Here is a 13,723-nt window from a genome sequence, read left to right on the forward strand (position 1 = left end):
GGTGGAGAGTAGACATTACTGAGAACAAAATATATCAAGAGACATTTCAAAAATATTATCCCCAAAGCAATTCAGGAAAGAATTATGGAGCAGCTGTTATATGTTGTATGCTGGAAATATGGCACTGAGCAAAATAGCTGAGGCCCCTGTCCTTAATGAGCTTACAGCTTTGAAAATTCTGTAGGAAGAATTCTATGCAAGGGCATAGAGATATATACAAAAGGATGATTATTGAAACATTATTATAAAATCAACAGAAATGCCCATCAATAAAGAAATAATTCAGTAGACTAACAGTCATACTATGGAATATTAGACTATGGAAGAGCCATAAATATTCAATAATGTATTGAAACATTATTATAATGTTTCTTATTAAAAGAATTATGTAAGTCTTATACATACTCACATGGGAGAAAAGTCTATATATACTTATCTGAACATGGGTTCTATATATATAGCAGACATGTCTCCATGAGTATACAAAATCTTAAAAAATATATACAGCCAAACTATTAACAATAATTTCCTCTAGGAGATGAGATTTGACATCTACTAGGGGACATCTCTCTTCCTTAGAAAAGGGAAGTAGTAGCTCTTTTAGGAAGAGGTGGAAAATCTGGAGAGAACAAGAGGATTGAATGTAACAAAACCTGCTAAAGAGAGGCAGGGAGGGAACTTTCACCTTTATGTTATATACTTCTATACTGTTTAAATTTTGTGCAACAAACTATGCATTACTTTGTAATTCTTAAGACAAATTAGAAAAATGTATACCAATAGAGTTATTCTGGCACACAACCTGGTTTACATTTTTAAATTATTATTTCTAAATTATACATTGGTGAAAGGAGACGGAAATATTATACAAAACACAACATAAAATTACCCTTTATTCCAGCTCTGTTGTCCCCTGTCCTCTGTAAGAATGGAAGGCCTACAGATGTTCCCCAAATGGAGGTCCCTAGGACAGCAAAGGGGTCCCTCACCAGCCTGTCATCTTCACCTCACTCTCTTCCTCCTTCCTTCAGCCCCTCAGTGTTTCTCTTTCCTGTCTCCTATTCAAAGATCCTGTCTTGCCCTATCCCCAAGTTGCCATCGTCTGCCTTAAAAATCAGCAATTCCCTAATTTTCATTCATGTGTTATATATTTTCACCAGTTCTGGTGTCTGTTGCAAATAAAAATTGCTGTCTTTCTCACCCAGACCTGCTGTTTTAAGCCCAGTGGTTAGAATCAGAGGAAGAAAAATGTTGCCTGAGTCTTTATCCGGGTTACAGTTAGTTTGGGGGGATTATTATCCCTACCCATCTAAAATTAGGCATCCCGTGCTCTGACTGCTTTCGTTTCTACAGAAACACTTACCACATCTTCCTACAAGATCTCCTTTTACCCACTACTATGTTTCTGAACTTATTCTGAAAGAGTGTTTGGTCCCTCCCAACTTTGGACTGGTTACACTGCAGAGTATTCTTTCAGAATCAAAATGAGCCTTTTTACTAGGCCCTGTTTGGGGTTTCTTCTATTTAGGAAGAGGCTTCTGGAAACTGCACCTGCTACATTTGTTTCAAATAGTTGTGTAGAACAACTAAGCTCTTTAGCTAATCTAAAAGCTCTAAACAATATTAGCACTTTGTTCATTCCATAGTAAATTTTTGAATGCTTGCTGTATGCCTCAGGTCAGCCTGTTGAATTTTTTTCTGAATATTTTAGTCAAACATAGTAATGTAATGTGTTTAGTTTTCAAATATGGTAATATAATGGTTTATTTATAACAAGTTAAATAAATATCTTATGCCAAAAGCTCATTTCAAAAAGGAAAGTAAACTAAGATCCAAGTCATGAAAAAAAGCCAACCAGCTCATAGCTGCAAATACTATCTTAAGCATCCTCAGCATAAATTCACAAATTAGTTCTTTTTATCACAGAATAAGTATTGGGTATGCAGTAGCTTTATCTAGGAGTGACTTTTATCTCATAACAGTTTCTCTCTTTTATCTTGTGTTTCTGTTAAAATATTAAAGGTTATATTTCATTCACTTACCACAGTTAAATTGATAATATGTAATCCAATCGGAAAATATCGTCAGCTTGGAGCCAAGCGTTATAGATTACCTGTAAATAAATATGATGAAATCTTATCTTTACAGATGCAAGTATTGGCATTATGATGAAAACCTGCTCACTTCCAGTGTTGTCATTGTCTTCCATAATGAAGGATGGTCAACCCTCATGAGAACAGTCCACAGTGTAATTAAAAGGACTCCAAGGAAATATTTAGCAGAAATTGTGTTAATTGATGATTTCAGTAATAAAGGTAATGGCTGTAAAACTTATATTTTGCCTATAAAATAAGCATGAATAATTCCAAAAATGTGACTTCAAAATAATTAGCTTTAAAAAATTAATAGTTAGCATCTATTGATAGCATCTGTTATCAACAAGTTGACACTGTGCCAAGCATTGTATGTGAGTTATTTCGTTTCATACTAACAGTAATCCTTGCAGTAGATGTTATTATGTCTATTTTACATGCGTAGAGATGTACAAGTAGTACACAAAAATTTGGTTGTACACTAAAATTCGGTAAAAGTATGCCACTGATTATAATATTAGAAGTGAAGATAAACATAAGTAACATGAAAATATCATTCAAAATGGCTTTATAAAAAAAGCTTCCTTCAAAACTTGAGAATTCACGTAGTCTGGATAAACCTTTGCTGGTTTTGCAAGGACATGTTGACAATCTTGAAACTGTGCACATTATGTTAGCACAAATAAATAGAAATATGGCCTATTTCTTTTTCCCTTCATCTCTGTGCAGCTGATCATTTTATTAACTAGTCATTTTTAAGTACACAAGACAATGTATAGCTTTAAAATTTTTAGTTATATCAAATGCATTTAGAGTAGAGGCTTTAAGATAACATTAAAACTTTTTTTCAGTTCTCATGTATGTCAAATCTAAAAGCTTTTAGGCAAAACATTTTGTTCATGTCTATTTTGTTTATGTCCATCTTAGGTTGCAATTTTTTTTGGCAGTAATGCTTTCATTAAAACACTATTTCTGTCTCAAGACAAATGATATTGTTGGTACAATAATAATTTAGATGTACAAAAATCTAAATCTATAAAATAATTTTACTAATTTTAAGAACCTCTATATTATTAATACTCAGTAAAAGCTTATCATATCCTAAAAAAAGTAAAGATATACCAAAAGATATTTAGCATTCCTAAAATAACTGCTTTGCCTTAGAAAAGAACACAATTTTAGACCTCAGAGTATTGTGTATTTTACTTTCGTCTTTTTTTTTTTTTTTTTTAATCATTGCTTCTTTTACAAATCTCTAATGAAGACAAATCATGCAGGGTCCCTTGAGTTTAGAGTATGCAGAGACGTTTGGGCTACCCGTGAACAAAAGTACAGCTTTAATTAGTTTTTCCAATTTCAAAACAACCTTAAAATCTCAATCATATCCTTATGACTGAGATCAAATTATATCGTATTTGGTTAGTCAGACTTCAGTCATAATTTGGTGTGTACTTACCCTAATAAATTCAGAAAGTAAAATTAAGATAACGATTTTTCTTTTAAATACAAAATACATATAAAACCTCACAAACGAGCTAATTCATTATGGCACTTGGGTTTCTGGGCATTACAGTATCCTCTCTAAAGAAGGTTTGTAGCAAATTCCTCCACACACGTGTGCATCAGCCAGTTGTGGCCGAGTTGGGCCAAAGTAAAAGCAAACCCACTCTCAGTGGCTTGCCTAAGGAAGGGTTAGCTTTTGCTCAAACTATACGGTGCCTGTGAATCAGCCCTAGCTCTGCACCCCGTCCTCACTGCAGGGCCCAGACGTGCAGAACAGCCTTGGCTCGGGCACTGCCTAGAGAGGGTTATGGGAAAGAACACACACACAAGTGGCCTCTTAACGCTTCTGTGCACGTGAGTGACGCCATTTCCGCCCACTTGTTGGCCACAGCAAGTCATGTGGCCCAGCCTGCAGTCAGTGGGTTAGAGAGGGTAATTTTCACCCAAGGAAAGGCAGTGAATATTTTGAGCCCTAACACAGTGTACAGCAGTGTGAGATACAAAGAAGCCAAAAGGCATTGGACGCACCATTTCCATCTTTGGTCCATGGTAACCAAGAATCTAAATTTGAAGCATGGGCCATCAATTCATTTCTGTCCATAAAAACTTAAGATGTGTTTAAGTTACATATCAAAAAAACTCTCCTAATGTAATTCAAAAAGGCTTTAAAGAAATAATTTAGGACTGTACTGAACTTTAAAAAGAAGATAAGCACTTTTTTTTTTTTCTTTTAAGTTAACTTAAAGGGAAAATTACTCAGGTTTTCTGGGGGAAAACATGATTAAGCATGAGAATTTTATTTATAATACTTATTAAAACTGGGCACCAAAATAGAAAGTTTTTTTTTCTCAATTCCAGATACCCAAGTGTATCTTACTAATAATAAACACCCTAAAATGAGTCCAATAGTAAGTATACAGTCTGATTTGCCCATTTATCCACTAACTGATCTCTAAATGCAGCAATTTTCTTGTGATTGCGTATTCATGGGCCAGATTTTTAAACAATTTTACAACAATTTGTGTGTCCTCAAGAAGCATCTTTTAAAGGATCTGCAGCTCCTTCTGACTGTGGTGATCTTATTTCATGGACTCATGGTGGTATAAACAAAAGCTGTTCACTTACAATGGGAAGCCGAGATGGAAACTTTGCCAAATGTGTCTGGTTTTTTGTAACACAAAATTCCTTCTACTAAATTACAAACACATATATACATATATATGTATGTATAATTATACTTAAAAGGTATAATTATACACTTCTTACTTAAGATGAAAAAATGAGATTTTTTTATTTATGCCAACTTGTTGGGAACCATATTCATTACATCAAGGTTACAACTTTCAACACTGATTGTGGTTGGGGAAAGACGGCCCAGAAACAAATGTTAAATAACCTATACCCTGTGTGGATTCCAGTGAAATTGTATATTATTAGTAGGTAATGCATCTTCAGAAACCCTAACCATTGCTTCTGCCAACAGCAAACAAAATGTTGTTCCTTAAAGCTTTCAGACTTGACATTAACATGTGAACTGAAAAAAAAAAAGTTTTGACGTATCTTAAAACCTTACCTGTAAATTGGAATAATCATTGTTTAGAGGGATGTTTGATAATTCTCACACCAACCAGTTCTTTGTAGGCATATTAAACCCAAAATTAACTTAAATAATCTGCTTCATCTTCCTTCTTAATAGATAAAACATTCAGACTGGTCCATGTAAAATTACTGTTTACCCAATGCACCTGTTTTTTATTCTTGTTTCCTGAGAAAAATAATAATTAACTGGTTTCTATTCATTAGTCTAATTTATAATATCAATTGATTTTTCTTAATAGAGCACTTAAAAGAAAAACTGGATGAATATATTAAGCTGTGGAATGGCCTAGTGAAGGTATTTCGAAATGAGAGAAGGGAAGGTTTAATTCAAGCACGAAGTATTGGTGCTCAGAAGGCTAAACTTGGACAGGTAGGAAGCATTTGGTATCTACAATGTCAACATTTTGGGTTTAGTAACTAAATCATATACATTTTTAATCATCCTTCAGTTTTTTTTTATTGAAATGAGAATGCTGGCTTAAACAGATAACTTGTGTGTCAGAATTAACTATAATGCTAATTCTTATTAGCATCTAATTTTAAATTGTTTGTAATATATGATGTGACATATATGAGGAGTATTCTTTCACCTGCCTCTTTTTTTTAAGGTTTTGGTATACCTTGATGCCCACTGTGAGGTGGCAGTTAACTGGTATGCACCACTTGTAGCTCCCATATCTAAGGACAGGTAACACTACCTTGCTTTTTTTCTTTCCTGATTGAAAAGTAAACCTTGTCCTAGAAGGGCAAATGATATTTTCATTCTTTGATTCCAGTTCCATTCAGTGCATCAAATGTGCTTTAGTGTTATCCGTCATCTAGTAGTTTCCTTGGGTGGAGCTAGACTGATACTGTAGACTGTTTCATCTGTAGGCAGTCTGGCATTTGGGAGAAACCTAGGGTTCTTCATTCAAGAATCATTTTGTGGTTGGGTTATTAAGACACTTCTATCTACAAGCACTTTCTCTAAGAGTAATATGAATTGCTCCCTCTAAAATGGGGTAAGAGTTTTAAACACTTAAGGAACCATGCTTCGAAATTATACCTATTGATTCTTGTGCCTTTCAGTAGAAAAGATCAAGTGTTATTTGTCTCAAGGCTTTGGGTTCCTATTGAAACTTTAAAGGTTAGAAATAGACAGCTATTCCATGAAATGTGACAATCACTATTGAGTTTCCAGAAATGTCTAAAACAATGTAAGGCACCATCAATTTTCTAGCTCCACCTTCCTTGTTTCTAGTCCATAATTAGGAAGATAAGACCTGTCCATGTGGCAAATGGCAAGTGGCATGAATCAAAGGCAGCACTTTGGAGGATTTAATCATGAGAGGATTTAATGTGAAGGCCTATCAGGAGCATTTTTCACAGGCTAATTTAATCCTCATAGCAACCCTACAAGATAGAGATTATTAGCTCCATTTGACTGACGAGGATACTGAGGCTTAGAGAAATTAAGCAATTTTCCCCAAAACAGATGGCTAATACACTGTCAGACCATAGCCTCCCTGGGACACTTTACACTGCCTCACATATTTAGGAATGTGAAAATTATAAGCAATGAGGAAAGATAACTGACCAAGTGTCAGGTGACTCTCTCTAGGTGAATACCAGCAGTCTTCCGACCAGTAAGGAAGTGGTTTTCCAAATTCCAGTGGCAGATTCCACGAATCTCACAATGACCCTCCACTGTGCGTTCACACTCTAGAGACTGAAGCACCTTTCTAGACTCGACTTCCCCCATATTAAAGTTTTAAGCCCTGTAGGTTTTCCCTTTTCCTTGGTTTTTAAACTTCTAAAAAGCACCCTGACCCAGATATAAAAAGCTGTCATTTTCATTTCAGGAAAATAGATTTTAAAATCCTTTCTGACAAGATGAACATTGCAACAATCAGGGTACCAGATAATCTTTGTAATATCACTGTGACATCTAATTGGTTATAGAGTACTAGCATTTTCATGACGCTCAAATACAAAGGATTTTTTGTTCCAGATTCTCAGACCACTTCTTACGTTCTTCAGCAAGTTTGGAGGGATTATTTTTTGCTTGTTTTTTGTTTTTTTAAGCAACAGTGCCTTTTTTTGGACAATAAAAGCTGTTTTCTGCAGTCAGAGGAGTGAGGAAGATCAAGTAAAAGTACAGAAACTCATTTTCATAATAACTGTTTCCAAGAAATAGAAAGCAACAAAGAGTTGGGAGAATTGCTAATCACGTGGCAAGTACTATGACCCTACACACACGCATATGCATGCACAGGCACATGTGCACTTTTTAATGGGTGATAGGGAGGGAAAATAACAGGCCAGAAATTCTAATAAATAATATAAAATTACCAAAAGAAAGTTACCATTAGGACCAAAGTAAAAAGGAGAAAACTCTATTAAGCTCAATGATATGGTTCTTTGTCCCTGACATTTGTCTGTAAGCCTAGGGGGACATCTCCTTTCTCCTGCCCTTATAAAAACAGGCTTTTTGGCTTTTATGGGACATTCATTTACTCTCTTTCCCATGAGATATTAAAGTCCCCTGGCGTACAAACAAATCAACAACAGAAAGAGATAATGTAGTTAGGCATGCTGACTAGTCTTGGGTTCTTAAATGCTTTTTCATTTTCTGTAAATGTTTCAGAACTACATGTACTGTGCCTCTAATAGATTACATAGATGGGAATGATTATTCCATTGAACCACAGCAAGGTGGGGATGAAGATGGTTTTGCCAGAGGGGCCTGGGACTGGAGTTTACTATGGAAACGTATTCCTCTAAGCCACAAGGAAAAAGCCAAAAGAAAACATAAAACTGAACCTTATCGGTAAAGACTGTTACTTTATTTTCTTATGCTGAATGTTTATCTAAGTCCTTTTTTTTTTTCTTCCTCATGAACTCTTATAAATGTGTGGGTCCATACATACGCTTCCATTTGATCTTTGCTGCCGTCATCAACACAATACAGAACCATTTGCACTGTGCCGCTTATAGATGTCATAAATGGCAACACATATGAAATTATACCCCAAGGGGGTGGTGATGAAGATGGGTATGCCCGAGGAGCATGGGATTGGAGTATGCTCTGGAAACGGGTGCCTCTGACCCCTCAAGAGAAGAGACTGAGAAAGACAAAAACTGAACCATATCGGTAATCACTAAATCACTTACATATTTTTCTTTTCTCCAGTTGCTGCTAACCTATTAACCTCTTGCCAAGCTAAAAATTTGTTATTAAAACTGTATGTAGATGCTGTCTCAGATTCTGAAAGAGCATCTTTCCTCATACTGTTTCAGAGCTTTGAATTCACATTTGCTCCATGATAATTGCTTTTACCCTAAATGCAATATCCACTACTGAGACGTACACACTTTCATTGGGGAAAGAAAAATAATGTAATATGACATTTGTTCCAAGTACAAGTGAAAAAAAGAAAATCTTAGTTATCCTGTCCTACTACATTAGACATCAAGTTTTATTCTTTTGATGACAGTGTTATTCTATAAATTTAAAATACATAAATTACTTTTAATCCAACCAAGAGGTTTATTTCCACATTTATGCTGTGGATATAGTGTTAACAGTGAAGGGCACTAGCAAGAGATCCTGGGGCTTTTCTCCCCTTTTATTGTTATGTTAACGCTCAAATACTAATTTTGTACTAGTGAAATCTGATGATTCACAATACATGACTTTAAAAAATGTTACGTAGAATCCTTTATTGCTTCATTCTCGGAAAAGTGATTGATTAAAGAAAACTCTATTCCAAAATCAGCTTTTGTCCCTTCTTGTGGTTCTTTCAGTAGAACTTATGCTACTCTCTTCTTTTGATCTGGCAATTAGAAAATTTTAGTGTCTCTCAAAAAAGTCACCCCAAATGAAATGTTTGCTCAAATGTTAGTATAGCCTTCTCCTGAATGTATCTAGTCTTGTTTTTCTGATCCTATGGTTCTGCTTTTGGTCTCTCTCTCCCTGTTACACTGCTGATAATGTTAGAACTCTGTTCTGGGAAGGTGCTTCCAATGCCATGGAAATGCTGGTGGGATTTGGGCATGTCATGATATCAAGATACTGAACGGCAAACATAAAGAAGTTATAGCACTTAATTATAGTAGCTTAATTGGACATTTACCAAATTATTTTTGTAAATGTCTTATTCAGAATAGTCCAGGAATCTACTGCTTACCTACTGAACAAATAACTGTGGGAGAAAAAAACAAAGGGTGCTGAGCAAATTTACATTTCTACTAATTCCACAGGCCAGTAAAGAAAATTTTTCAAGTGAGCTAGAAAAATTAAAGGGAGGCTATCTGTTCATTAACTCACTGCTTTCCATGTTAAGATGCATTTTCAAGTATATACTGAGATGAATGGGAATATATTTAAAGATAAAAAAGATACAGGTATAATGGAATAATCTTAAATGACAGTTAAATAAATGTGACATGAAAATATCACCTAAAACATAATGGTGCTGTTACTGAGTTAGGCAGCATACTTTAAGAAGAAAAGTCATGAGGGAACAACTTTCTCCTGACGCTGTTTTCTTTCAGTATTGAAAATATTTCTCGATTCATTATTTATCCATTCAACAAACATTTATTGAGTGCTTACTGTATGCCAAGCACTATTTTCTGGGGATAAATCTTTAAAGATATGTTTCCTCATTGAACTTAAAATAGCGTGAGTCAGAAAAAAATTAAACAGTTAACTACATAAATAACCCTAAAATTAGCCTGGTGTCGTGGCATGTGCCTGTAGTCCCAGCAATTAGGGAGGCTGAGGCAGAGGGAATGCTTGAGCCCAAGAGTTCAAGGCTGCAATGAACTATGATTGTGCCACTGTACTGCAGCCTGGGTAACAGAGTGAGACCCTTTCTCATAGACAGACAAACTCTGGAACAGCAGCTGTGATAAGTAGTTTGAAGAAAAATCACAGAGTACATGATTTTATGGAAAGATGAACCTAACCCAGCCTGGGGATCGGGAAAAGGCCTAATGACAAAGTGTCATTTAGGCCAAGACCTGAAGAATGAGGCCCCAACCCTGTGGAAAAGGTGGGGGAACATTTCAGGATCATGAATAACATGAGTGAAGGCTTTGAGACAGAAAGGAGGATGGCTTGTTTCAGGTGGGAGCAGAGCAGTGAAGGACTCATGGGAAGAGAGAGCATGGTGAGACCAGAGAGCTGGGAGAGGCTGGTATCATGCAGTTCATGTGGAGGAGTCTGCTCTGGCTGCTGTGTGATTAGACTAGGGTAGGGGCAGAAGAGAATAAAGGACACAGCTCGGGAGATACTGCAAAGTCCAAGTAGTGTTTGCTTGGTGTAGGCTGGTGGCAGTGAAGTTGGAAATAAGTCAGCAGATTCAAGATGTATTTTCAAGGCTGAGAGCCGTGGCTCACACCTATAATCCTAGCACTTAGGAAGGCGTAGGCGGGTGGATCTTTTGAGCCCAGAAGTTCTAGACCAGTCTGAGCAATATGGCAAGACCCCGTCTCTATAAAATAAAAAAAGGTAGCCAGATGTGTTGGTGTTCACCTGTAGTCCCAGCTACCCAGGAGGCTGAGGTGAGAGGACTGCTTGAGCCTAGAAGGTTGAGACTGCAGTGAGCCACGATCATGTCACTGTACTCCAGGTTGGTCAATAGAGTGACACCATGTCTCTCTCTCTCTCTCTCTCTCTCTCTCTCTCCCTCCCCATACATGCACACATATACATATATGCATATAGATATATACATATATGTGTGTATATATATGGAGAGAGAGGGAGAGAGAGAGACACACACACACACTATGTCTCAAATATATATATATGTATTTTTTTCTTTTCAAGGTAGAATCAATGGAAGCTTGAAATGGGTTTCATTGAACCTATTTGAATAGATTATTAGGTATGATGTTGAAGAAGTTACCCTAATAATATTGAGTGCCCTAAAATTTAAGAATCATGATGCATTAATAATTAATTGTTCAGGAGAGAGGGTCAGGGAACAAGAGAAATTCTGCTATCATTTCTTTCAATGGTGGGAGTGACTTGTCCCTAAGAAGCTGCCAAATCTTTTTTCTCTTGGACCTAAAAAGTGTCCAATTTAAGATCCATTCAAGAAGCTCCACAGATCCACAGATCACCCTTTTGCATTCCTACCTCCTGGCACAGTAAATATCTATGTCTAATTCTCCTGTGTCATTTCTGTGCTACATTTGCAAACTCTGAATGAACTGTGGTTGTTGTACAATGATTCACACCCTTATTTGGCGAGCCCCTGAGCTATAAAATTAAAAAATGACAGACTACTTCCATGGTGTATGGTTTTGTTCATCCAAAAATAACTCATAAATCAATGCAGGAGCAGTTAGCAGACCACAGCTGTGTGGCTCAGTGTTTTTAAGAGTGAAAGAGAAAATTCTATTTTAACTAAGATTTAATTTTTAAATCGACAAAGGAACCAAGGCGCCCTCTAATGGTGAAATGAAACAATGCTCTATTTTGTAATGAACTATAGTTTCAGTTAGAAACTGTGGTAAATTTGTTAGGGAATTATGAGCAGATATTTTTCTTTTTTTGTAAAGGCTTTATAATTTCTTAATGTTTGCCTATCAGTTTTGTCTCTTCTATGCATTTTATGCTGTATTCTACAAGGCTTCTTGCCTGTTGGTGAAGGGATATTGGGGGTTTGTCTGTAATGGTTATTGCAGTGTTTCTTTTTCTTAGGTCCCCAGCCATGGCTGGGGGATTATTTGCCATTGAACGAGATTTCTTCTTTGAACTGGGTCTCTATGATCCAGGACTCCAGATTTGGGGTGGTGAAAACTTTGAGATCTCATACAAGGTAACAGTTTTTTAAACAGATGGAATTTTCCAAGTAGTTACTAATTTCTGTGGCTTTCAGATAAAGATGATTTCCTGTGGGGAAAAAAAAAACAATTATATAATGCATTTCTCCAAATTATAAAGAATGACTTGACAAAAATGGATGCCTTTGGAGAAAAAATAAAACGAAAGCTCCAAACTTACCATGTATTTACAGGGCTCAGCTCAAAATTGTGGCCAGCAAGCTTTAGAAATGAAAATATCTACCCCCTACACCCCAACTTTCTATATACTGGAGCTTTTTATTATAGGAACCCCTGGAAGAATCTGCATGCATTAGGGCCACAGTTGACCACCCACTGACATAGTCACCCTTTATCACTGTAGGACATGATGGTTCAAGACAGAAGCAGAGCCCCACAATGACTGCATCCTCAGGCTGACTTTGGAGCTGTCTTCCTGCAGCGCCTCCCCTGTTGTTGAGGCAGTCTTGGAGCAATACTTCCTTCCATGCTCTAGCCCCCATCTCAACCCCTATTCCAACCCTCATTTTCCAAAAGAGAGAGAGAACTATATCACAGTTGAGTTAAACAGGTATTCATTACCTCTTGTCTTAAATGTCCTGTGCTTAGCACTGTGAGGGATAGAAGAGGAGTAAATCAATCCTTTCAAGGAACTCAATAAGATATTACAATTATACTTAAATTCATAATACAATAACAAGGCAGAATGGCAGTCAGTTGGTGTGATTAAGAAACAGTGTCATGCTAGATGTAGAATTTGAAGTAGACCTAGAAAGATGAGTATAATGTTAATAAGCAGAGATAAGGGATGGGAGGGGGACTTCTAAGCAATTAGGATGGGGAAAAGTACAAAGAAGGGAACACAAGGAATTTATTCAGAGAATAGTAAGCAGCACACTTTGGCAGAATCAGGCAACATGAATAAGGAAGACATCCAAGAAGGTAAAATGGGAAGGTATGTTAGGACCATATTGAAGAGAGCCTTTAAAGCTGAGTTAAGAGATTTTTATTTAATTTGATAAGCAGTGGAGAACAATCAAGGATATTAAGCAAGGGAATAACATGACCCAAAGATGCTCTTCAGCTATAATAATCTCTTGCTATAAATAAGGATAGTTGAGTAGAGAGAAGGTGAAGGTGAAGAAGCCAGTTAGGAGGTTATTATAATAATCACCCAAGTAGGAAATATATTAGCAATGGAAATGATGAATGAGCTAGGAATAAAGAATCTGCATGACTTTGCAAGGTTATGTTGGGAGAAAGTTGCTAGGGGCTATGAGTACACAGGAAGAGGCCCCTTAGTAGCAGTTTATTATTCATACTATATTCCCTATTGCCTTCTTCGTTGTTATATGAGTTTTTGAAAAGCAAATTATTTTAGTATTTGTTTAGCTTAAGAACTCTTTGTGGACACTGCATATAATTTAGACTTTAGATTTACATTTACAAGATAAATTGTCAGTTGTAGTTTGTTTATATTTGAAACAACTTTCACAATGTTTTTTTTTCTTCATAGATATGGCAGTGTGGTGGCAAATTATTATTTGTTCCTTGCTCTCGTGTCGGACATATCTACCGTCTTGAGGGCTGGCAAGGAAATCCTCCACCCATTTATGTTGGGTCTTCTCCAACTCTGAAGGTGAGTTTTTTTGATAAAAGGAGAGGATAGGGAACTATCATTTTTGTACCACATGCTATAGTAGTTACTG

General features: G+C 36.3%; 1 protein-coding gene across 4 annotated transcripts in view; it reads left to right on the forward strand.

Moving 5' to 3' along the window:
• The window catches only part of GALNT7 (polypeptide N-acetylgalactosaminyltransferase 7), a 156,086-nt gene that overhangs the window by 119,745 nt on the left and 22,618 nt on the right, over window positions 1-13,723 (forward strand). For 3 of the 4 annotated variants that reach the window (XM_032298662.1, XM_032298665.1, XM_032298664.1), the window contains exons 3-8: window positions 2,149-2,315; window positions 5,435-5,565; window positions 5,804-5,883; window positions 8,146-8,328; window positions 11,893-12,010; window positions 13,531-13,653. In XM_032298662.1, the coding sequence (XP_032154553.1) occupies window positions 2,149-2,315; window positions 5,435-5,565; window positions 5,804-5,883; window positions 8,146-8,328; window positions 11,893-12,010; window positions 13,531-13,653 (802 nt within the window). Of the gene's footprint in view, window positions 1-2,148; window positions 2,316-5,434; window positions 5,566-5,803; window positions 5,884-7,821; window positions 8,005-8,145; window positions 8,329-11,892; window positions 12,011-13,530; window positions 13,654-13,723 lie in introns of all 4 variants that reach the window. The other variant, XM_032298663.1, reaches the window with a different exon arrangement.

Source organism: Sapajus apella, unplaced genomic scaffold (genome assembly GCF_009761245.1).
Source record: "Sapajus apella isolate SASKATOON/1434 unplaced genomic scaffold, GSC_monkey_1.0 scaffold39, whole genome shotgun sequence".
Lineage (NCBI taxonomy): Eukaryota > Metazoa > Chordata > Mammalia > Primates > Cebidae > Sapajus > Sapajus apella.